This window comes from Drosophila gunungcola, unplaced genomic scaffold (genome assembly GCF_025200985.1).
Source record: "Drosophila gunungcola strain Sukarami unplaced genomic scaffold, Dgunungcola_SK_2 000001F, whole genome shotgun sequence".
Taxonomy (NCBI): Eukaryota; Metazoa; Arthropoda; class Insecta; order Diptera; family Drosophilidae; genus Drosophila; species Drosophila gunungcola.
In genome coordinates, this window is record NW_026453197.1 from 8,272,714 (window position 1) to 8,298,474 (window position 25,761).

Here is a 25,761-nt window from a genome sequence, read left to right on the forward strand (position 1 = left end):
CTATCGATTAACTGGCCAACATGCAACCATTTGCTTTTGGCGCCATTACTTAAAATCTATCGGTTAAGACTTAGTTTACTATCATGAATATATTATATAAATACCGTATTCCGTGCTTTACAATTTAAATCAGCTATTCTGGTAAATCAATTAAGTTTACTATTTCGATTTTAAAAACGTGATAAGCAAACAAAATTTATAAAAAAATAACTAAAACTATTCTAAAACTTGTTTAAATTGGCTTTTTTTCCATAAAACTTTAAAGTTCACAGATAAAAAAATTTGTACTTATTTTTGTTTTAATTTTTGTTCTCCAGAGCCCAACTAAAAAAACAAGATTTATAAGTCAGTTTTATTTACAAAAATATATTTATTTACTCATTCAATTCAACTTGATTGGTATAGTTTATGATTTTGCATTTGTTTATTTATTGACATCAAATCATAAATATAAGCGTACTTGTGAAAATATTTAAAATCAAATTCATATTTTTAAAATGATTATTGCTTTAAAAAACTACAAATAAAACATAAATACATTCGTTTTTTTTTTGTTTGCTTTTCTTTTAGTTGTTGTTTTTTGTTGGTTTTCTGTTTTCATTCCAGCCTTAATTGTATGAACACTTACATGTTATTTATGCCTAAATTAGCGAATAATAATAATTTTCTACTTTGCGTTGTTGCCATTTGAATGTACATAACATTATTGTAAGCCATATATAGAGAATTGTACACTTATATAATAATATATTATATGCGTTTCAGTTATGGTTAATTCTTGTTTTTGTGCGTTTTGTGTGTGTTTTGCTTTATGTACAGGATTTATTTGCTTAGCAAATTATGGCAAATTAGTCTAAATTAAAAAAAAATTTACAATGACGCATATATATTCATACAAGTATTTTTGTTTATATAGTCTGTTATGTGCTGTTCTGTTCTGTGCGTTCAATTCATGTAATATAACTCATTAATTCATTGGTTGCCATTTTCTTTGTCACTCCATGTCAGCTATGGACTTGTTGTCCTGTGTTTGTTTGATTCATTGTTAGTAGGGTTAATTATCGAATGAAATGCAGGGTTCAGCATTAGTCGGTTTAGTTCCCTCGACTTATAAGCTAATTTTAGTTGGTTAGTCAAGTACTCTGCTCTGCTCCGCTTATCTTTGTCAGTATTAGTTTGTTTGCTCTCGGTGATTGATAATGAATGACTGACTGATTGACTGGTTGACAGCTGGACATGTTTGAATGCGAACATTGTTTTGTTTGTTTAATTTTTGAGGCGCCAGCAAAGTTTGTGACTAGTGCACAATTTTTGGCTGGCTTTTGTTATGCTCCCTTTTCAGCAGGTATTAGTCTAATGGTTAATTCAGTTTTGCCTTGTCTGCTATACTCTAAATGTATATCTAAATAGATATATATATATGTTTGTGTGCTTTATAGATAGTGTACAGTTAAAATTATATTTCTGATTTTCTATAAATACACAAAATTAAATATTAAGCTGAGCGAGGAAAGTGAATATATCGCGAGTTGAGAAACATAAGGGCGTTGAAAATTTCAAATTAAATATGTGTGTGTTTAGCATAGGAATTAGGCAACTAATAACTTTTCACTTAACAAAAATAATTTAAATATAAGAAACACTTAACGTAGAGACTGTTTGGGCGGGTGTGTGTGTGTGGTGAGTTGTGAGAGGATGATAACCAAGATCATGGGCGCCAATCTCTCAGCGATTGCTCCTGCTGCTGCAGCTGGTCACAGGATTGTTGTTGCTGCTGCTGATGGCGTTGCTGTTGCTGCAACTGCTGTTGCTGCTGGCAGTGTTGCAGGTGATGCCGCTTCTGGCCGCCGTCTCATCCCCCTCATCGCCCAGGTACTCGTCCGGCTTGTGACTAGAGGCGGGAGGGGTCAGCAAACTCTCATGAGCGCGCAGCGCGGTAGCCGGAGAGGCCTGAATCCTAGCACGCATCGCATGCGCCGCATCCTGGGCCATCAAAACTTCGTCCTAAAAAGAAAGAATTTAAATAAGTAATTGATAAAATAACTAAAGTTATCCGAAAACATATACATTTTTAAAAAACAATTTTACAACATTGTTTGATTTAGTTTTTTATAAAAGAAAGATTTAAATGTTGGTTTTAAGTCAATAACTCAATGATTAAATGCTTTTTAATAAGGCAAGATAATTGAATATTGTTTGGAACCTGTTCAGGAGTAATTTTCTAAGCAAACGTCATAATAGTTCACAGAATTCTCTTAAGATTTGATTAATTAAAATTGGAATTCGCTTGATTCTAGTTTAAAAGATATTATCTTGGCGCACCCATGTATGGACAATTTAAAATAAAAGTGATTTAAATAAGGGTTATATAGGAAATCCCTTAGAAATAGCATTTGGGGATTCAAACTCTGGTAAAAAAAAAATTTTAAAAGTTGGTTATAAGTCGTAAACTTAATGAAGAACAGAACTTTGACTTTGGTTTGGAACTTGTTTAGAAGAGACTTCCTAGACACCCCCAAATACATTTTATATTCGAAAATACTTAACAATTTCTCTTACTAAGCTCCACATATTTGTATAGTTATTTAGTTCCCATTATCACCTTTCAGATACTTACATACATATCCATAGTGGTGGTGTGGGTTTGGATGATGTGCGAGTCGTCGGTGACAATATTGGGACAGATGTGGCCCAGGCCGAACTTGTTGCTGACCTGCTCGTTCTGCTCGTTGAGCTGCAGGAAGGTGGCCTTCTGGGAGACGACCCGGAAGAAGGGCTCCATCCAGCGGGCGCAGGGCTGAATCACCTGCCAATCCAGGCCAGAACAACGCAGAGAGGCCTCGCTAAAAAAAATAAGAAAAAATAAATTAGGTAAGTTATATATATTTCGAATGCCAAAGGAGAGAGCGCCAGAAGCCAACTTACCGACTGAAGGTATGACTGATGGCTGCTGCTGCCAGCACCGAGTAGGAGTAGTTGGCCATGCCCACGTCCAGGGTGCACAGATCCAGCAGCTGCGAGGTCTGCACAAACTCAAAGCCAGAGAACTGCGGGTAGATGAACGCATCGTCCGCCTCGGTGGCCTTTTGTCTGCCAATCTGGGAGAAGGAGGCCGGCGTGCGGTTATTCACATTCAGCTGCATATAGACGCCCAGCCAGCCGGTGATGGTGATGGGACTGATGTCCCAGTCGAGCGCCTGCAGCAGGATCTTCTCGTGGTTGAGGATATCCCGTTCGGTGCAGGCTCCGTCCGTCACATAGGCGAACTCCCCGATCTTCGGCGGATAGATCTCCTCCACCTTGGCGGCCACAAACAGGCAGGTGATGCCGATCAACTGCAAGTGCGTCTTCTGCACCTTGCGCGCCACATGCAGATAGCGATCCAAATAGTCGACGGCCAGGTAAAAGGTCTCCCGATGCAGCTTGTACACCTCACACACCTCGATCAGCCAGTCTAAGAGGATGGCACGCATGCGCGGCTGCAGCCCCGGATGCTGTTCCAGCATGGAGATGCTGCGCAGGCTCGAGTCCTGCTCATCCCGCTGGCACATCAGGCGCCAGACATCGGCGGCATTGGCCCAGTTCAGGGCGGGCAGGGGACACTGGCGCAGGGCGTTCTCCACAGCCGGTGACATGCAACTGAACGCCGCCGCATCGTCCAGGGCGATCGTCTTGGTCGGAGCCGCCATCATATTGATCATAAGGTGCTCACTGACCGGATGCTGCATCGGCTGCTGATGCTGCTGCAGACCGGGAGTTCGCTGACCATTCTCCGCCTGCTGCTGGCTGCAGCCCGAGGAGGCTGGCGAAATGGTGGACGAGTAGATCTCCTCGTCTTCATCCTCATCCTCCTCCTCGCCATCATCCTCGTCGTAGGAGTAATCCTCGCAGCTGTCATCCAGAAGGTCATCCTCCTCCGCCTTTTGCGTGACCACTGTGGTGGTGGCGGTGGTGGTAATGGTGGTGGTCACCACCTGCTCCACTCCGTAACGCACTACGACGGGCGGCTGCTTGGCACCGCGATCCGGACTGGGCGGACTGTCCGGGCTGTCCGGCAGCGGACTGTGTGGCGCCTCCGGCAACTCCTCGGCCGGCGAGCTGCGTATGCTGAGCAGCTCCTGGGTGCTCTGGCCGGGCGAGGTGTACACCGAGGAGGCCACCGAAGAGAGGTTGCTCTGGTCACTGCAGTACAGAGCGGGCAGTCGCTGCTGGCGCTTGGCGGATGGAGGCTCAAAACCGAGTTCGGGGTCCTAGAATAGAAATCAAAATGTATTTAATTATACATATAAGTTACTAAAATAAATTTTAAATAAAATGTATAACTGCAGAACAATATTAAAGAATATCATTGCATCTTAATGTTGGTTTGAAAAATAGTTGATTTTGGAATATACCACCCTTAAGTTTTAAACCATCATTAACAAGTCGTTTTAGTAATGTAACAAACTATCTTATATGACCATATTTATATTTATATTTTTCAAAATATTTTGCTAAATATTTAATAGAATAAATCATATAAAATACAGAAAATCGCTATAGAACGAGTCTACAAATATTAATACAATCGAAAGTTGGTTTGAGTAGTAATGCAATTTAAGTAAAGTAACCCACTACATAATTGATAAATATTTGTGCTTAATAAATTTAATTTTAAGTCAATTTCCCATATAAAAAATAGTTTCAACACTGTTTAGAATAGAATATATTATAATATTTTCAAATGTTATCTTTGTAATATTTAAATCCTCAAAAAATAAAGCTAAGCTAACAATGATTACCATTTCAATGAATTTGCGCTTCTGTTCCAACTTCATAATAACATGAACAACACAGAATGGAGAGGATATGCCCAAGTGAGTAGTAACAGGATCACACGCGGAATGGGAAACGTGCTCCGAATATAATTGGCCAAAATTTATGTGGGCTCGCCTGTCAAAATTCGTAATCCTTGATAGATGGACCGCTGGCTGGACCAAATGCACCCGCACAAAATGAGTGCCAGTTGAGATCAGACAAAGGATCAAGGACTCAGGACTCGCATGAAGGTAAAACAATAACAATTTGGTTGAATGTTCTAGTCTCGTGGGAACGGGTTTTCGTTTTCGATTTCGTTTTCCTTCTTTTCTTTCTTTATGGTATGTTCAATATAAATAAAATCTTTATTGCACTTTTTGCTTTGATGTTCGTTTAAATTTAGTAGCAGTCTTTGGTTATAATTTGTTGCGTTGTTTCTTTGGTGTGATTAAATAATTGTGCAAACAGATTTTTGGTTATAACATTTAAAACATTTTTGGCTTCGTTTTGGTTTTTTTTGTAGTAGTAGTTGTTTTAGTTGTTGTTGTTGGTGGGTGATCTTGGCAAATCCGGTTCTTAAATTAGTTCTTTGCACTCGTTGTGTGTGGGGTTTATTAATATTTGTCAGTCTTAACTTTTTGCTACTTGGCAACGAATAATTAAGATTTTGGTTTTGGTTTCAGTGTCTTTTAGCTGTATAGGTATTTATATTTATATTTATTTTTCTTCTTTTTTTTTTGTTCACTCCGCTCTTGGCTTGGTCGAGTACCAATCTTCTTGGCGTGCGCTGTGCAACTGAGCTCAACGAACCTCGTTCCAGATCGTCGATCCCCGAATCTCGATCCCCGAACGCCGATCGTCGTTATCCTGCCCAACGAATGCAACGGTCTCGAGAATAGGGGTTGCTTTTTTTTTCCCCCACCCCCCGACAGACGAGACGTTGCAGCGGTAAAAACAGGATCGAATCGCCACCAGACTTTCCATCTCTTTCCATCGGGGGTAGTTACCAAAGATATGCGTACTTCTTGAGACGTTGACGTTGTTGTTTTTGCATTGCATTTTTCGCCTCTGGGTGTTTATCAACCCAACAACAAATCCCGATCCTGATCCTTTTTACAATTATTTTTGTCAACATTTCTGTGCGTCCAGGTAGACACAAGACGTCTTGGAAAATCACTACCTAAGCCCTCACACAGCAATATATATATATATATATATATTCAATATAGTACATAGGGAGTGAAGTATATAAATAATTTTTGCTAGTATTATAGCTTTTGGCTCGAGCTGTCAGCGGCTGCATTAAAAATCGCTCGCAACTCTAATAAATTATCTTTTGGCATTGATCAGAGGGGCTGGGGCGGTGCCGAAGCCAAATGTAGAGCGAACCTAATGGAACCTCAGCCCAGAGACCAAATCATAAGATTACAGCACGAAAATGACAAAAAAAAAAATACAATATAATGGAAACGAAAAACTCAAACAATTGAGATCCTTGACCATTGTTCTTACAGACAGATGATGGAAAACAGAAGCCAAGATCAGAAAGTCCATAAAGTAAAAAAATTGTGTGCAATATGGGACACAGATGCTGCGCTTAGATATGTGAAAAAAGATTCAATTAAAGAAAGCATTTCTCTCGAAAAACAATTGGAAAAGCTCTTAAATGCACAAAACTTAAAAATGTATTTTACAATAATTTTATATGAAAATTTAATTTACAAAATAATTAACTTTAATTAGCTATATATTTATTGAACTTAGATATTTGTTAAGACAAATATGTTTAGCTTTAATAAAGACAATAATAATAATAATAATATACATAAAAAAAATAATTTAAAACGTTCTCCATTTTATGAGCTGGGGGTCAAGTTATATATTACGATATAAGAAAAACGCATATAATTTAAATTATAAGATAAAGTTATCTGACAAATAAAAGAACAATAAAAATCAGACAAGACTATCAAATCCAAAATAATTTCGCAACCTTTTTCTTGTGAATTCTAAAACTTTACGATTGCAATTGATCTTTACATTGATAGAAAAAGGTTTCAGATCCTATACAATAGTAAAATTTATCAAATACAGGATGTATTTCATCAACTTTCTTAACAGCCAATCTCACACGTCGTAAAAGCTTGACAATATCAACCAACCCTGCTGCTGCTCATTAAAGATTTTCACATAATTTGTTGCGTAAAAATGAGGGAAAAAATGTTGCGATATTTATGTGACATTCTTAATTGTCTGAGTAGGTTTGCCCATCCGACATCCGTCAGACATACGGCGAGGAACTCCCCTTCTGGAGGAGTCGGGGGTAAGTACATTTTCGCTTCCAGACAGGAAGGTCCAAGACGCATGACAAATTTAATTTCTTATTCTTCTGGCCAACAAACTGCAACCAACAACCCTCCAACGAAGATGATGTGATGTGATGTAGGTAACCGGGAATGGCAATTGCAGAATGAAAATGAAAATGGACATGGACATGGACATGGATATGGATGTGGACACATGTCAAGGCACCCAGATGCAATGCAATTAAAATCAAAGCGTGCAATGGCCTAAGATTCTAGTTCCGCACACAATGGACATTCCTCTAGCCTTATTATTTCACCTTTTTTTTTTTTGGTGCGTGGACATTGCATCTGCCAGTGGGATTTGGTCAAGCGTTAAGGAATCAGAAAGATTATGCACGAAAATTCCCAGTTTACTTTATGACATGACGGAATCCAGGAGGAGAAAGATCGACCTAGTGAGTGTGAGAAATTAGTGAGCTGTAAAGTGGGCTGGAATCTGGACCAATTGCGAAAGGGTTGCATCTCGCAAGTTTAACAAGGGTGAAACTGGGTTGTTGCCCTCAAGGATTTGTGTGCCAAGTCCAAGGAGGCAGCTGCAGTAGCAGCATTCGTCCTTCATCTCGAGATCAGCAGCTCCTTCAGTGCGCAGCCCACAAGGCACCCAAAACATCTCTCGAAATCTCTATGGCATACTATGCCATACAAAGCAGTCAAGAAGCATTTGTTATGCGACAACCTCTGCGCCGTCAACCTCAATGTCCTGGGGCCCCATTGTGTACCTACCCTACAAAGTCCTGCGCTTATGTGTCGTAATCTTTCGACGGCCGTCTGCTCGAAAACCGAAAACCGAAACACCTTTAGTTTTCAGACCTTGGCGTGGGTCCAGGTGTAACTTTTTCGCCGCTGTTGCCGTGTAATATGCTGCATTGTTGTTTCGTTTCGTTTTATTTTTCTTTTCTTTCATTTTTTTCATTTCTCCCCCAAGTCTTTGGATAACATTTAATTTCTTCTATGGCCTGTGGTAATTGTTAATATTTTTTCAAACGGTTGAGGGGGATAGGGAATAATGATTAGGATTTCCCAGAAGTTCAGGATCTAGCTTTGAATTTCCTTATAAAATAAAACTGAAATGCTTCAAGATTTTCCAGCTTTGAATTTCCTTATTAATTAAAACAGCATTTGCTTCAGAACCAAGAAAAGCTGATAAATTAGCATTTCCCTAATGATCGTTCAAAATTAGCTCAAGTCCTGTCCACTCTTGGGACACTCTAGCTGCTCTTCTTTTAATAAATGATATACAAACAACATGCCAGAGGACAAATCCCAGAAGGACCATAGCAAACACTTATATTTCCAACCATATATTTCCAACTGACCCCTGGTCAGTCCAGAAAGGGTTAATCCAACACAACACTTTCGCGGTGACTTGGCTGGATTTATCATCGGGGAAATATAAAACATTTGATGGCCAGGGGGACGGCGAAAAGGCTTGGACATGTAATTAATCATGCAATTGGTTAGATCCATGACCAAATGAATTTAAGCATAACCCATTGGTGAAAACAGGAGGAGGGTAAGTGGACAAAGGACAAACCGCGAATGAATTTTGAATGCCAAAAAAGGAATGATGAATGATAGGGGAAGATACATTTTCTTTAAGTTATGCCAACGTTTTGAATTTTCCTGATAAATATACTTTTGTTGATTAATTAATTGACTTAAGTACGAAATTATTACCCATAACCTTCCTAAAACGTTTGTTTGCTATTTATAAGTTAAACAAAAATGCTTATCTGCTTAGAAACTGGTTCCTTTATCAGATGAATCTCGATCTGAAAACAGATCACGGCCCAAAGATTCCCTAACAATCCAGCCTTCATCTCTTGTTTACCATCGGCTAAATAAAATCCTCTTTAAAATTAAAAAAAAAAAAACTTTGAATTTCAAAGCCGACGATGCATGATCCCTGAACGGGATGCAATCTGGGAAACTGAAACTTGAATTCAGTTTCCCACAATGTTCCGAGTCTGACTTGACAGAAATCAAGACCGGCACTTGATTGCAGCAACGAGAAGAAACCCGGGCGAAAGCAAACCCAACTCCCCTTTCGGGACAAAAGAAACAATGAAGTTTCCCGGAAAAAAAGGAACTTTCAGCGATTTCATGCCTGCCATGTAAGAAATAAGCAAAAAGGGTTTACATTACACTGACAAATTGGTAAAATAATACCATAATTTTGATCCTTGTGCCAGCAGCAAAACAAATATTGTATAATATAGCAGAAAGCAGGAGAGCGTTGTGCTGCGTGTCCCGAAAACAGATGACACAAGCGCTGCCCAAGGAGCTGGAATGATGATTTGCATAAAAGTTTAACGGAAATCTAATGAGCAGACGTCGTCGCAAAGCATTTGCATAAGGATAACATGTCCCGAAACGGGGTAGCAAAATGCAACCCAGTTCGGGAAAGCATTTTTTATGGCCAGGATCCTTCCACTGCAGAAGCAAATGTCGTCTCGATGAATATTTAATTAAGGAAGAAAGGGAGAACACTCGGGCCAGTGATCCTTAAAAGGATAAGGCGTTGCGCTCTACCCCTGCGTTCGTTCATTCGTGTCTTGCGGTTTCGGCTCCGTCCCATTCCGGTAGTCACTCCGATCCCTTACCCATCCCGATCCCGATCCCAATTCCGATCCCGGAGATGTCGTCTTGATCTAGTTCCTGCCTCAAGCTAACCTATAACTATAACTATCGCAATTTCAAATTCTTGCTACGGCCTTAACGGACATTTGCCGCCGCCTTGACTTTGGGAAAAACCCACCCCTGGAGAAGTGGTCGGACTTGGGCTAAAGGTGTGCGCGCATGCGCAACGACGCCTTCTGTCCTTGGTCTCCTTTGTCCTGCCGTGCATATGCTCAACATTCTCGTACTGCCGACTGACTACTGCCAAGACCCCTTCGGAATTCTTACCCAACAACGCGTTCGCCTGAAGGGGGGCAAACATTGCCTTGCCATCAGTTTTTTTCCCCCTACGAGAATGACATTTGCTTGGCAGGAAGGTAAACGCTGAAACGTTGCAAAAACAAAAAAAAGCACAGAGCCCATGCCAAAAAAAAATAAAAAATGCCCAAGGCAGTTAGGCATTTTTGAGCAGGCTATTTTATACTCTTGAAAAATATTACTTAATAATTTCATTTAATTTTAATTTATGGAATTTTAATTGAAAAAGTTAAATATAAATTAAGGTTTTCTAAACATTTTAAAAAGAAAGTTTAAATAACTTGCATAAACAAAAGGAAAAAATCTCTACTTTTAGAATTTAAAATATTAGAAAGTGTCAGTCTTTAAAAAAAAGAGGCTTTAATATTTAAAGTGTTTTTATATGACGCAGAACTACTAGATTTGATTCAAATAATTTTTGCATCATACATATATTTTATATAAGTACTCTGGAAAAACGTTTCATAATAGGTCTTTTGATTTTATTTTATACAATTTTATGTAAGGTGTAGGTAATTTAAGCATGTAAAAAATTGTTGCATTAAATAATAATGATCTCTTCTTAAAGAACATATATCATTAAAAAGTGTTATGCATTTAAAAGAACCCTTTAGTCTTAAAAAATGAATTATGATTTGATTAAAAAGATTTTTGCGTCATAAATATATACTTTATTTTATATTTTCTTATTTTAAAAATAAACTTTTACAGTTTCCCTTTTGTGTGTTACTATTTCTTAGTTTTCTTTATAGACCAAGATAATAGCATTGAGTTATTAAAACCCTCCCATAAATAAAGATACCCCCACAGAGGGTAACAAATTCACAAACAAGAAAACCATTTCTGCAAGTTCATTGCACGTACAGAAGAATATTCTCTCCCTTCGATATTTCATATAGCACTAAAAAAAAAAATCCTTTGCACCAACACAGCTGCCCGTCGCCAGGAACCGCCACATGGAGAAGCCATTGTTCTCCGCCTTGATTGCAGCTACTTGAGAGTAGAACTGACTTCAAGGCTTCCAAGGATGCTCCTAAACGAGCCCTTTCAGTAAGTAGCGTTTATTTTTGGGCTCATCTTTGCATTGTGCCAGCGCAGGAGAGCCAAGTAGCACTCTACGTGCCCAAAGGCTTATTTGGCCAGAGCTCAAGCAGCAAAAGATCAAATGAAGATCGGCAGCCAAACAACTGGAAGCCAAGAAAGGGCTTCGTATATAAATGGATGTACAAATAATAGATCGTTTGCCAAACATAGGATAAAAAGAGATGCCTGAAGATCGGTGATCAATAAAATCACTTCCGAAACTCACTCTAATCAAATAAGTGGGTGTACAAATACTTTTAATGAAAATTTCTTTTGATCGATGACAACAAAACCGATCTTTACAAGCACATTTAATCATGCAGAACTAAATCAATCTAAATCTCAGTGACCAATAAATAGAATGAAGGAACTCTGATTAAATATTAGTATACTTTAATGGAAAATTATTAAATAAGAATCTTCCAATTATTAAATACAAAATTTAAATTTAAAATCAAAACTAATTCAATGTAATGTTTAATATAAAAATTTTTAGCAAACAAACACTTATTTTAATCAATGAAAGTCACTAATCGACACCACAAATAGGTCCGCAAAAACCAAGAGATTACATAAGAAGGTGATTAAATATAAACATTGAATGAATTTTAAATTCAAAAGTACACAAGCAGGAAATTAGCTTGATTCTTGGTCTTTGACGATCGTTTGGGTCACCGGCGACCTCTTTTCTGTCTATCGCCCTTAGCGTTTCCTTGACAAGATTGCAAAAATCAACGAGGTCACACGGGCTATCAGCAACTTCATTCATAAACCGAATCTGCCATGTCTGGCTTTACATTTAGAGTGCGATTTGTGTGTGTGGAGTACTCACCTTAGCATCATCGTTGGAGTAGCTGCTTAAACGCCGTTTACGTTTATTGCCATTGGAAGTTGCGGCTGTGGATGATGTTGCAAGGTTCTGGTTATCACATGAGCACATCTCGACTTTTTTGGAGGCTGCTGAGGTTCCCGGTAGCTCTTCGTTTTGCTGCGGGATTGGGATTGCGATTGGGTTTGGGCAAATGCTGCTGCTGCTGCTACTATTACTACTGCTGCTGCTGACGACGACGACAATGCTGCTGCTGCTGGCCTCTCCGTTGCTGGGGGCGGTTGTGACTATGCTGCCATTTGGCTCAGTGCTGCTGGTAGAACAAACACTGCAAAAGAAAGTACACCAAATTAACAGTGGAACGATAGGGTCTTAAAAACATATAGATTAGAATTTACATTTTTTTGTAATACATTAAAAATAAACTTAATTTAAGGTCACTGTTCAGTGATATTTTGTTTATAAATACAAAAGTATCATTACAATAGGAAATTCTTTATCAAAGACAACCTTTACCTATTATAAATTTATTTTTTTTCATTTTTTTGTATAAAAATAACTTAAAAAATACTTTATACATGTTTATATTAAAGATTAAAAAGGTATATCAAGTTTCAATGATATTTTTTAAACTTTAATACAAAACGGTAAGTAAACAAAACAAATGTAGGTTGTTGCTGACTCTGTATCTCTATTGAGTTAAAGAAACGTGCTAAATTTTAAAAATTAATATTACTAATTCTGGTTTGAGTTAAAAAGATTTTATAATATTCAGCCAAGCTAACTAAAATATCCCCCATATTTATGTGGACCCAGACCACTGTGCAAATTTCTGGGGATCAGTTATTTCCAATTTCTCCGTTTTTGCAAAATAGAGAAATTTAATATGCCACGGAGGCACGGAGCAAATCACATAGGGGCGTTCTAAAATTGTAAAATAGATACAAACGAAACGAACATAAATTCATTGAATTTTGACACGGCATTCGGAATCGCGATGCGAGACTCGAGATTAAGGCGCCCAACGGATACATTAATATTTAACATCCGGGAAATTGAAATCGAGATGACTGATCGAGGGAAATGGGATCTTCAGTCGTTAGAGGGCCCGAGAAAAGCCTTTCCTTCTCGAGATTATTGAGCAATTTTGGCAAATTTGCATGCACATTAGCATAATGCAAGAGGCTGGCAAACGAAAAGAATTGAATTTCCCTCCTCGAGAGGACAGATGTTCTATCATCTCGCCTTAATTCTCAAGTGTTTCAAAGCAGCCAAGCAGCCAACTGCACTTCAAGCAATTCGATGCGCGAATTTTTGCAATTTGAGCAAGGGGCAAAAAAAAAGAAATCTAACCCTTGGGACCGAAAAACCTTCTTGAGGAAACTTCCCGAAAAGGGATAAAAAAAGGGCTCCTGCACACATAAATTCTAAGGCTTTAGCCATTTCTTCTTGGTCAGAGGATCGCGGGATCGCAGCCTCCTGTTTTGATCCTGGCCCTGCACTATCGATCGCGTTTAATGGTTTAATGAACAAGAAAAAGTAATCACGTAGTAAATTACGAGGAAATGAAATCGCTTAAAAATGAGTTATGGCGAGAAAGGACTAATGGAGCGTACGTGCTTTCTTTCTTTCCATTTGGTTGTGTTCAGGGTTCGGGGTCAGGGGTTCCCGCTCATCTCCGCGGCTTAAGGTTCAAACGGAAATTTGTCATTTCGAGGTGAAAGTTTCCTTTCCTTTGCGGCGAAGCCAGAAATCTTGTTTCGGTTTCGTTTCCCCTTTCTTTTTGTTTTGATATTGAATCCGAATCCCTGTAGGTAGCAAATGGCTAGGGTGACTATCTCGTAGATGATATGGAGAAATTCCAAGAATTAGTTCCTGGAATATGGTCCAGTGCATAATAAGTGGACTATCGAAGGATCGATCTTTCTCACATGATAAATTATAAGAAACTGTAGGAGGCTGTGGGATTAGGTATTAGTTATTTATTGCTTTACTTTGTATCGATAAAACAGTTATATTGGGGAAATTCGTGTTACCATAGTGGTAATCTATTGACAAATCTTGTTTTAAACTCTTAAGGATACCAGTTAAATATATAAAACATTGTAACAGATTTTTTTTATATGCTTTCACCCAAAAAAAAATTTTAAGTTTAGTTTAAATGAGCGTGTCTTGAAATTAACTACAGACAGTATTTAAGTATAAGTATTAATTCAATTCTAATTCAAGCACTCACGTTGTATTAATTTAATACTCATGTTATTGAAAAATTGTTCGTACCTAATATTTGAAAATTCATGTAACAGTAGTTTAATTTCTATGACAACTTTCGGTTGTAGAAAAAGGTTTCATTAAAGATAACTTTTGTTTTAATTGAAAATACCTTTTTAAGGCAATATTTTGCAGTACTCTAAAATGCCCTCAAAAGTATGCAACAATTTGTGCATAACCTTAAATTTAACTTCTGTCACATTTTTGATAAATTCCGTTATAGATGTCAGTGAAATAGTTTCGCAACACATACCAATAATTATGTCGCACACATGCTGACCACGAAATATGTCCATAAAATGGACTATCACTTAGTTGATCGCAGTGATCAGTGGGCCAAAAAGAGGAGGGAGTGGGTGATGATGATGTTGAATGTCGAATGTTGAATGTCGAAGGGGACGCAACTGACAAAACCAAATGACTAGGCAATTATGCAATTATGGTCATGCGCAGGCACCCACAAGCAAAAATAAATAGGACAGGGTGAACAAAACATATTATACTCAATTAATTTTTGGCCAGGACATGACTGAAAAAGCCGCAGAAAGTGTGTGGACTATGTAACAGCATTATCAAACAGTGCAACCCCCTAAACACAACCCTCCGATCGAACCAAACCGACCCGAACCGTCCCACAAACTAAACACTTTTCTAATGACATTTTCGCGCACAATTATATACTAATCACACGCAGGACCTCGAAAAAGTCCTCGTCCTGTAAAGGTATGCCAAGTGCAGAGGAATGCGACACTTGGTTATCAACGTAGTTTCGACTTTAACACCTACAAGCCATCTGTTTTTTTTTTTCTGTATTTTGAAATTGACGGTGAAAATGCATTTTAGATTATCGCACTTGAGTCGGAAGGCCAAAAATGGAAATGCAGCAGGAACAGTAGGATCCCGAGTGGTTTTAGCTCCTGCGGGTCTTACTTTCCCGCGGAGTATTCGGGCATAACCAGTTGGGCTCTGTCACTTTATAATTACGAAATAGCTATTAGATAAACATCACTTTTGGTTAAAAAGAATTAAAGGGAGACGCGCTGAATACCAGGATAGTTAGTGGTAAATAAAGGAAGTCGATCGGTTGTCGCCACAGGAAGTCGTCGAGCGTTAGAAACAACTGGTATTAGACTGTTGGGGAGTCGCCATTTGGCTTTCATGTGGGGTGCTAATTAGTTTGGTTACGACTGCGCAGGAAATGGAAGTCACGAAAAGTCTTTGATGGAAAAAGGAAATGCCTAAGATCATAAATGAAGTCAAGGAAAACATGCAGGTTGCTTGAAAATTTAAACATCTTACAGATTAATAGGCCTGAAAAAAAAATTCCTTTACCACTTTAAGCATAATGAAAGTTTAAATATATTTTTAAAAGTAAGAAAATCTTTATTAGCTGAAAATAGATTTACAAGTTTTTTTATATAGTTTCGTAAATAACATTACCTTTTTAAACGTGGGGAGCATTAATATTTGGAAAGAATACAATTTAGAAAAGTTAAATTATTTAAATTATAATAATTACTTATTTAATAAAAAAAAATAAAATGTAACTTACCTCTTGGCATTTAAACCCATAATTGTACGGCCTTGAGAAGCCGTTTAGGTCCTTTATCCTGAATCTTATACAAATCCTGCTCGTCAAAAGCAGAAATGTTTTGAATAATTTAAATAATTTAAAAGGAACTGCAAATAAAAACAAACAAAATATAAAATAAATAATATGAAACCAAATAGAATAATAAAAATATAAAAAAACAATTAAAAGTCCAAGGGCCCAGGATCATCAGGATTTGGTCATCACATGTGACGAGTTTTCGAGTTTTTACGACTTGACATAACCTATCAACAGTTAGTCCCGCTTTATCTGTAGATCCTTGTGGAAAAAAACAACATATGATCCTTGACTCACACACAGCATGTGGTCGAGGAGTTTCCTCGTTTCGAAAACCCCAAGCAAATTTGTTTACGTGAGTTTTTCTCAAAAAACAATATAAATACACCAAAACTTCTTGCTTTTAGCAATACGAACGTAAAGTAAACATTTTCTAACGGCTGCAAAGTGTGTCTTAGATATTCAAATTACAGAAATCGAAAAAGGTGGTTAGGAGATGTTTTCTAGAGTTGGGTCATCCTAACAGGTAGTCACGGGATGGTCAATTTTTTATCATAATAGAATTTCCACGAGTCTCAATTGATGCCTTCTGCTGCAGGTTCAGCTTCAGCTGCTCCCCCTTGTTTCCTGTACACTCAAAGAAGTGTAGGTATATTTAAGTATTATTTTTTTGCATAAATTGATTAAAAGAATGTTGAAACAAGGCAAATTGTTCTTAAATTATTTGTTATTTTGTCAAGTATGGGTCAGTATTAGAGCTTTCAAAATCCCTATAATAAAATTAATTAATAACAAACAAATAATACAGGGTTACAAATAAATACATAAGCCAGTATAAAATGTTCTTATTGAATTGAAATTTATGTTCCTCTCTTATTTTATCCAATAGCTTGTTGGATAATATATATTTTTGAGTGTACCAATGTCAGGTGCTTCGCATTCGGCGCATGCGCAACATTCACATTTTCTAGTGGTTTACAACGCTTAATTATATCGAGAAGTCAAGTCCTTATAGCCACCGATGCACCTGTTGTGGCTAGAGTTGATCGCTGGCCTTCTGCTGGAGGATGATGGCGATGCGGGGCAGGTGAGTGGAGTGGAGTGGTGGAAAAAGGGAAAGGATAGGTGAGGTGCAGCTGTTGATTTTAGTACCCCACCTTAAAGGATTCTATCAATGTCTCTGCTGCTGCTGCTGCTGGTGTAACTTCAATTGACTTCCCCCTCGCTAATTGTATCCTGTCGCGTTTCCTTGTTCCCCTTCCCCTTCTCTTTTTTCCTTCCTTCCCCTCCCTTCATTTATTTTTCCTTTTTCCGTGTGACATATGGGTCTGGCGTTATTTTCGCCACGATTTATGGACCTCCCCTTGGGCAAACCATTCAGTTCGACACCTTTTTCCTACCCCGTATGCGAATGCTTTTTAATCAACGACTTTCTTTCCCTTACTTTCTTATTCTTATGCAACGAGTATTGTCTATTTTCCACACTTTTTTGCCTCTCTTTTCGTTTGCTTTTTCCGGCCTTTTCTCATGCTCAATATTTGCTGTTTTCAACCATCATTTTCACACTAATTGCGGATATGCCTTCTAATTAATTAGGTTCTCTCTTCTTCCCCGAAGTCCTTTTCGATCAGTTTTGCTTTCTCGGTTTTGTCTAGATTTCAACCCTCACTATTCTAGTTACAACAAAGAAATGTTGCTTCATAAAAAAGATATATAAAACTATGTGTATCGTAAAGAAACGTAAAGTAAGATCAATATTTTAAACAATTAAAACGATCATAGCTAAATCCATTCAGATTCTGAAACTTCAAATTTCTTCTTTAAGTAAAATAAAATACAAGGATTTTAGTTGCTTCGAATAATTTTAAAACAATTTCCAAATTTGAATAGAACTGAAACTTAAACAAAAAAACATTAAAAAACTCGATTAACTTTATAAGAACGATATGAATTAAGTGTTATAATACTGTAGATTTGATCAAAACAATTGCTAATTGCTTTTAAAAGCGATACTTAAAAAATAAACCTAAAATAATGATCTTTATATTTTAATCTCAATTTAAAATCTCAACTTTATAAAAACGATAAGAATGAAGTACTAAAACACTGATTTATTTCAAAAGATTAAATTAATCAGATAAATACAATCCCTTTCTTTAATTAATAAAACCAAATGCTATAAAATTAATATGCTTTGATGATAGTACATAGAAATCGAAGAGTTGACAAGGGATTGTGGCAAACAAATGACTTTATTATGCCTAAACCTATGCTCCTTGTCCAAATACCAACGACTAACGTGGATAGAGGCCTAACTAATGGCAAGGACTGCCCACACACAGGCTAAACTCGATGGAAACGGAGCTGCACAGCTTCCTCTAATGAAGACTAAGTGAAAAAGTCTGCGAGTTCGGAGGAAATCTGTGCCGGCGACAGGTATACAAATATGAATAATACCGCGGATCGGCCGTATAAACACAGGGGTTTCCTCTCAGCTCCTAATTAAAGGCGATGCATAATGCAGGATGCATGATGCATGAGTTGAATTTGTTTACCTGGACGAGGTCTCCAAGGTCATTTAACTGGAATTGAGTGCGTGTGTGTAGAAAATAGGGCCGACCGATTTCGGCAAATCTAAAGAAGGAAGGCCCCTTCTCTCAGCTCGAAATATTTGCTTTGTGCAGAAGATTTCCCACAAGGAAATGGATAGTATGTAATGCAACTTGAGGCAATGCAAAGAAGAATGCGCAAAATGCGCAAAGGAGAGCGCAAAAAATATAAATACGCATGTATGTATCTCAGCGAGTATATGTATGTATATATAGAGGGAAAACAGGTCTCGAGTTATCCGGGGGACTCTGGAGACGCCGTCATCTTCATTCTTCATTCTTCACTTTATTCAGTTTGGCCTGCAATTTTATGCGTCCTTTTTTGGACCGATTGTGTGTGCGAAGAGCTGCATTTTGGGCTGTGCACATGCGACCAGATACATTCCACAGATACTCGAGATAAAGTTGCACATGTATCTGGGTATCTGTTGCGACGGCGACGGCGACGGCGACGGCGATGGCGATGGCGATGTCAATGCCAATGCTCCTTCTCCTCCTTTGTTGTGGTCTGGCTACAACTCTTGCAATTAGTTGGAACTCCAAAGGGCCGACGACTACACTCAGAAAAAAATCATCTTTATGGCTCATCTTTTTCCCAAAATTAGGGAATTTTGTACAGGAGTTTTATAATTGTTATTTCATCAATATGGTCAAAAATGTAATTTTCTGTACTAAGGCTAACTTTTTCAAGATATAGCATTTTCTAAGACAAGTTTTTAACAAAAAAAAAAGGAGATCCCCTTTAGCTCTTAGAAAACAGACAAAAAAAATCATAAGCTTGATTGGTTTTTTGAAACTTGATCTCCGAAGTTATGTCAAATACTGTGCATGGCTAAATATCCAATATATTGTATAGTCTGGGATAAAGAAACTACTGTTACTACTGATACGCGTTAAAATATCGCCTTAGGCTTTTCTAAAATTGTTAGTCGAGGGCTATCCGCAAAACCACTTCCGTTTTTTTGTTCGGATCGTCACTTTTTGGTCGCTATCTTGAATGAACTCAACCTTATAACTATTATTGTAGAGCTAAAGAAGGGTACCAAAGTAGGTGTGTCTTGATTTTAGTTAGGAATGTTGTTTTTAAATAAATATTTAAAATAAACAAAATCAATTTTTTTTACGGACCAACGAATATTCAATAAATTTTCCTCATCAATTTTACAATTTTATTAAAATAAGTTTGAAAAAAACATATATATACAAAAAAATAAACATGATTTTTTTATTAGTTTTAAAATTGCATTAATAGGTTTAAAAAAAAAATGTTAAAAAAAAAACATATAAAACATAATTTTTTGAAGGGCTAAAGATATTTAAAACATATTTCTCATATATACAAATTGTCTTCTTAATTGTTTTTTTAATGCAAATCATATGCTTATACGAACTAATTGTCAAATGCTCTAATACTTTTTGGGATCTAAAGAAGGTAGCTCTGCCGAATATACCTATCCTACACCCAACTACAGGGTACTGAAACCGAAAACAGGAAAGCCGATCGTCTCTGAGGTCTGGGTCTTGGTCTCTTCTCCTGCGCGCCACTGTATCTGTATTTGTATCTGTATCTGTATCTGTGTGTGTGTTTCTGGTATCTGAAGAGCGCCGCCGCCTGGGCAAACGGCGTGTGAAAGTAAAGCCGGCCCAGCCGAGGAGAACAAATCAAAGTTCTTGAATGGATGGCAATGGCGATGGCGGTGGCGGCGTTCCAGTTCCAGGAATCGACGGCCTTGAAGTAGCCGTTAGGACACCGAGAGACGCGCTCAATTGACTATTTAGTTTATATTTAGCAGCGTCTAAAAGGATGCCCACAGCCAGCTCAAGTGGCCTGCGTCCTGTTCTGTCCTGTCCTCCTTGCCCCAACTCTCCTGCTGGCTGGACTATCCTTTGTTTGTCTGGGAATAACTGGAAACTGTTTATCATTGTTATTCCTGCCCTTCGCATGGCTTCTCCCCCCAATTCTCATTCCGAATCCGAATCGGATTCCACTGCTGGAGCGACAAAATGTGTAGACAATAAAAAATGCCCACATATGTATGTATATGCACCATTTACTTAACGAGTTAGTATTCACAACTCATCCTTGGATAGCTTGTAATATTTGTAAGACATTCCGCACTTGTAATTGAGAAATATTTCTGGTGTTTTACCAGGAATTCGGGTTAATATGGCCAGGTGATATGTGTGATTCCATAGCGCAACAAGCGTGTATGATGAGAAAATATTACAAATGAGTCTACAAAATCCTTTGATGGCCTGCCGCTAGGAAAGGTGGAAAGCACTTGATCAGAACAAGAACACAAGAGGTGTTGACTAGGATTTGAATAGTGACTTAAGGACTATTTAGATGGGGCAAACAAAAGAAAAACCCAACGACCTTGTTCTTGAAGTGTTTGTGAGTAGGGATAGGACGGTCTAAATAGTTAACACTTTCAAGATATTAATATATTATTTTATAAATATTTTCTTTCAAGTATTTGTTTTTTTCTCTGTTGCTTGAAAATTTGAGTATGCATTTTATGAAACTGATCTTGAGCTTTTTTTTCTATTGTGTAAAACCTTCCAACTTGTTTTCCAAAAATTTTAAACATCTCCAGCAAACATTTAACAATGAAATTTCGGCCCGATCATGACATAATCCAAAAATTAAGTATACAAAAAGCCACCCCATCAACAATCCACCAGCCAGCCCCCCAGACACGCCCCTCCCACGCCCACTCGACAAGTTTAACGGCGCAAAAAGCGAATACGCAAAAAAGCTCGCCAAAAGAATGCAAAAAAAAAAGAAGAAGAAAGTCAAAATTGCGAAGAAAACAACAACAGAAATAAGCTGTGGCAGGTAAATGGAAAAAAGAAGAGAAGACGAAAGAGGAGAAGATAAGAAGGAGGTGGGGAAGAAGATGAAGGGAGGCAATATCAATGAACTCCATTCTGCGTACGCGTAGATCGACGTAGCGTCTATCTCGCTCGCTCAATGGTTAACACCACGTACATAGAGTTACTACACAGAAATGATGATAAATTTGTTGATTTACGATAAGGTTACTACTAAATTGTAAATGTTCAAGAACTTTCTGATTAATATTTGAAATTCCATCATTCAAGAGTTTTGTTATTAGATGCAGATGGTATCTTATGCATGAAAAACCTAGGTGTATCTTGATTTAACATTTAATAGTTTAAAAACAATTTGAAATACCATTTCAAAGCTTGATCTTCTTTCTGTGTATCTTGAATAATTATATATATAGAAATTTGATCTTGAGTTGTTTTTTTTTCCGTGTACCAAAGATTTTTGCGCCACTTTTGACATAATTCAATTTTTACTCTTTTTTTCCCATTTTGCTTTGCCCCCTGCTTCGTATTCCTCAAGTTTTCAAAAGGTTCGAAGTTTTGCGTTGAACTTTTCCTGCCGTCGCTGCCTCTGCCGCTGCCGCGGTCGGCGTCGCAGTCGACGTGGGCAGAGCAGTACTAAAAAGTTTTTGTTTGTTGTTGCTGTCTGGCAGGGGAAAAATAACTTGACTCGCTATTCTGATTGGAATAAAACGGAAGAGAGAGAGAGAGCGAGCAAGAGAGGGGAGCTCTCTTAGGGAGCGCATTTCTTCTTCATGTGTGTGTGTGTCATTGGAGGAAGCGTATATAAATGAAATGAACATGGGGAAAAAGAATGGAGAAACACAAAGTGGCGCGAATTAGGCGTTTGGGCTGGCGCAGTTTTGTTTTACCGCCCAAAATCTATGCGAATGGCGGGAAAAAGTGCAATTCAGGCGGGAGAAAGATTAGAAAGTTGGTCTTAACAATATGGAGCCAATACGAATGAGCTGCACTTTATTGGCTCCCTAATAAGAAATGGCCCTAACAGTTCACTGAACGGCTTTTTAACTACAAGAAAAGTTGTGCATTCTTATGGGGGCTTGGAATGTTTTTTCTTTTGCTAGTGATTATGCTGATTGGGACTTTGAGAACTTATAGGATAGTTTTGACACTTGGAGCACTCTTATACGACCATTCTTGACAGCATGGCCATTCTTATGGGAAACTTTGGACATCCCACCCTCTGCCAATCAGAAAGAAACGGTTTAATCCAGCAGCGTGTCAATTTTCTTATAAGAGGACGTTGTATTTGTAGCAAAAAATGCAAAGACACGACGGCAAACGCAACGTTCTCTCACCCACTCTCTTCTTCTCTATTCCACACACTTGTCACACACGCGTCATAATTTTTTTCCACTTTTATTCGGCTTTCTTTCCAATCAGACCATTGTGCAATTGGCATTTACCTTATAAGAAGTAGGGAAATGCTTGTTTTTCCCAATGTTTTCACTTGTTTTTCAGGGTTTTTCGAGAGTTTTTCGTAGTCGTCGTCGTCGTCACACGCCGGCCACGAAAAAACTTCACGAGCAGCGGAGCAGCGGCAGCAGAGTGATCGCTTCGGCACCGAAAAAAAATTGGTGGAACTGGGGACCGAAAACAGCGACGTCGACTGCTACGCCGACTGCGGCGAGTGTGCAAGAGGAACGCGCCAAAACAAGCTGATCCGAAGCGCCAAAAAAATGCAACAACACATACCACTTTGTTGAATATCTCCACGAGGGAACGAGACAGGAAGATCATCTCCCGCGCAAAGAACAGCCCAGACAGAAAGAGACAGGACGATAAAAGCCGCTGGTGGCAGGCATTTTCGCATTTTATTGAATGGAGTCTGCGACTGGAGTCCCGCCAGGCTAGTCAGACTCCAATTGGAGGTTCCACAGGCAAAACAGCTGGGTGGCCAAGTCAGCTGACAGGGATGCCAGCAGGGCGGATTTAGTAGGTCATAACGGGTTTAAAAAAAATATTAGCTACGTTTTTAGGACATTTTAATCGCATTAATTTGTCTACAAGCTTTAAAAATTATAAAATTAAAAAAAATAGAAATACTTCATTTTACTAATATTATAACATTCCTAGAAACTCGACTTAATATCAAAGAAAATTAACCAATTAGCTGACTACTAAACAGACAAATTTTCCTACACCTTATTCTTTTAAAAAAATTAATTAGTTAATATGTAAACGCCTTTAAAGTGGCTTTAACAAATTGCAGGCTAAAAACATCTGACAAGCACTTGCAAACACAACCTGGTGGCAACGCCGCTTTAAAACCAAACAAACCGCTGCCACTTTGTTGTTGTCATCGAACAAGATTCGAGCAGTTTTGGCCCCAACTTCAAGAGGCTGCAGAACTATAAAGCTAAAAGAAAACCTTAACAAATGTATAACCTGGTGAAAGCTTAAAACTTCTAGAATCTGATTTTGCTATAAAAACGACAATCCCGCTTAATTTGGAGGAAACAAGTGCAATCAAAGTTTGCGATTTCCCGCGCGCGGGAACTCGACGCGATGACAGCTGCGCGCGCAGAGAGAAAAAGAAAGAGACACAGTCAGAGAGAGTGCAAAGAGAGGGGGAAAAAAGAGAAAAAAAAAACGTGAGGCAGCGACGTCGACGTTTTTTTTCACTAGAAGAAAAAACGTTTAAAGGAGATCGCTTTTAGAGTGGGGTTCACGAACTTTTAAGCCCTACACCTGCTCCAAAATGAGTTGCCCTATAAACCCAGATCACTCACCTGCTGAAACGCAGGATTTGGCCAAATTCTCGCGGGGATTACACACAAAAAAACACACGCGGACTGGAATGATGATGAAAAAATTGCACACAACGCCGCACACACACTGGCACACACGCATACCAACGCACACCAGCCAGCAAGACAGTTTCACCTTTTCCGTTTTTTCACCTTTTTCACGTTGTTTTTTGGGCTTTTTGGGCTCGTTTCTATTAGCCAGCTTAACCCCACACAAGTCAAGGCCAATTCGAGTCGATCCCCGTTGGCCAGCAGAAATTCTGGTTACAAGCAAGCACACTTTTTCGGCCTTTTCAGCGACTCGAAAATAACACAATTATCGGCACTGCGGCGAGATCGAGAAATCGAGAGAGCGAAATGAAACGAAGCGATCGGCGCGCCGAGAAAAAAGAGAGCGAAAATCGACGGCACCAACACAATAGTAATCTGGCCTGGCCACACGGCACAAAAGAGAGTCGCCGCGATGCAAAGGGCAGCGTTGCCACCCCGGTTGATCGTGGGATTTTTCTTGGGCGCGCAATTCGAATGTAAAGTGGGTCAGCTAGGCAAATACCATTTAAATTAGGTTTGGTTTGTTCTTGCATTGCACCTGGGTTTTTGTACTGCGTTTATTTTGTTTTACACTAGATTAAACAGATTTATATTATTTACATCTGAAAAACACATTTCACTCAACCATTTCAGTAAAACCCGAAATTGGCGCACTATGTTTTGAATTTATGAAGGTGTCACAATTGTTTTAATTCAGAAGGCTTTTTCAATATTGATATGCAAAGTATCTTGTTAAAAGGTTATTTTAAGACATATTCTATTGATCCTTCCAATTTCATATTTATATTTATAAGTTATAATTTTTTTAGAGCGCGCATTTTGAATGTGTTGTTGGTGAGTAGTGTTGTGAATATTTTGTGTCATATTTTGTTTGAATATTGGCTATTATTGGTTTCATTGAAACTTTTTAAGTTCACTTCACCCCATTAGTATTGCGATTTCCCGATTTTTTATTAATATCAAATGAAAAATACGTTTTTCTCAAGCACATTAAACTCACAATCAAAATTGTTTCACATTTTCAATAAACGCGGTCTTTGTTTAAATTTGAAATTTTTAGTGTGTGTCAATTTTTGTTATGAACTTTAACTTAATAATTTAATTCTTGATTTGCATTGTTCACCTCACAAGATTTAAATTAAATTAAACTTGCGTTTAAGTATTTATCTTATGCAACTCTTAATTATGTCAATTTAGCCATGCGCTTCTTCAACGCGCCTTTTTTGAACTTGAAACTTTTATTAAAATAAATATTTATTTATCGGTTCTTAACTTCCTTACGCACAACAGGTTATTTGATTATAAAGTAATTACTATAGAATCTTTGTTTTTATTTACTTTTTTTGAAAAAACTTTTTAAAATAAATTAGGGCAACCACTTTTTTTGCGCGCTCTATTTTGAATTTAAAATAGTATTTTTTAAGAGTAATTTTGTGTAACGGGTTTTCATTAGTTAATGAATAATGATATCCAGTTTTGTTGATTTAATTTAAAATTATAAATAAATTATTCTTTTAAATATTTCTTATCCGTTAATAAATAACTTCGGATGTCAAGTTTTATTGATTTATATAAACACTTCTTA

General features: G+C 37.9%; 1 protein-coding gene across 4 annotated transcripts; it reads right to left on the reverse strand.

Annotated features, from left to right (window-relative positions):
• Positions 1 to 346: 346 nt before the first annotated feature.
• Positions 347 to 24,479, reverse strand: LOC128262270 (G1/S-specific cyclin-E). 4 transcript variants are annotated; one of them, XM_052996436.1, is made up of 7 exons: positions 24,279 to 24,479; positions 15,836 to 15,963; positions 12,016 to 12,340; positions 2,926 to 4,250; positions 2,618 to 2,843; positions 1,229 to 2,004; positions 347 to 1,140 (listed from the first exon to the last, which is right to left on the reverse strand). In XM_052996436.1, exons 2-6 carry the CDS (start codon positions 15,853 to 15,855, stop codon positions 1,726 to 1,728), a joined length of 2,175 nt encoding a protein of 724 aa, XP_052852396.1. In that variant the 5' UTR covers positions 15,856 to 15,963; positions 24,279 to 24,479; the 3' UTR covers positions 347 to 1,140; positions 1,229 to 1,725. The 4 variants fall into 4 exon arrangements, with proteins under 4 accessions (XP_052852396.1, XP_052852397.1, XP_052852395.1 ...); XM_052996437.1 differs by having other exon boundaries at positions 24,108 to 24,479; XM_052996435.1 differs by lacking the exon at positions 24,279 to 24,479 and adding an exon at positions 22,782 to 22,947.
• Positions 24,480 to 25,761: the final 1,282 nt, after the last annotated feature.

Bases quoted from the DNA above. Each gene is read 5' to 3' on its own strand.
- LOC128262270 (XM_052996436.1), bottom strand. From the start codon at position 15,855: ATGGGTTTAAATGCCAAGAG. The intron at 4,251-12,015 runs GTGAGTACTCCA...TTTCTATTCTAG, and splicing joins ACTCCAACGATGATGCTAAG to GACCCCGAACTCGGTTTTGA. The intron at 2,844-2,925 runs GTAAGTTGGCTT...TATTTTTTTTAG, and splicing joins ATCAGTCATACCTTCAGTCG to CGAGGCCTCTCTGCGTTGTT.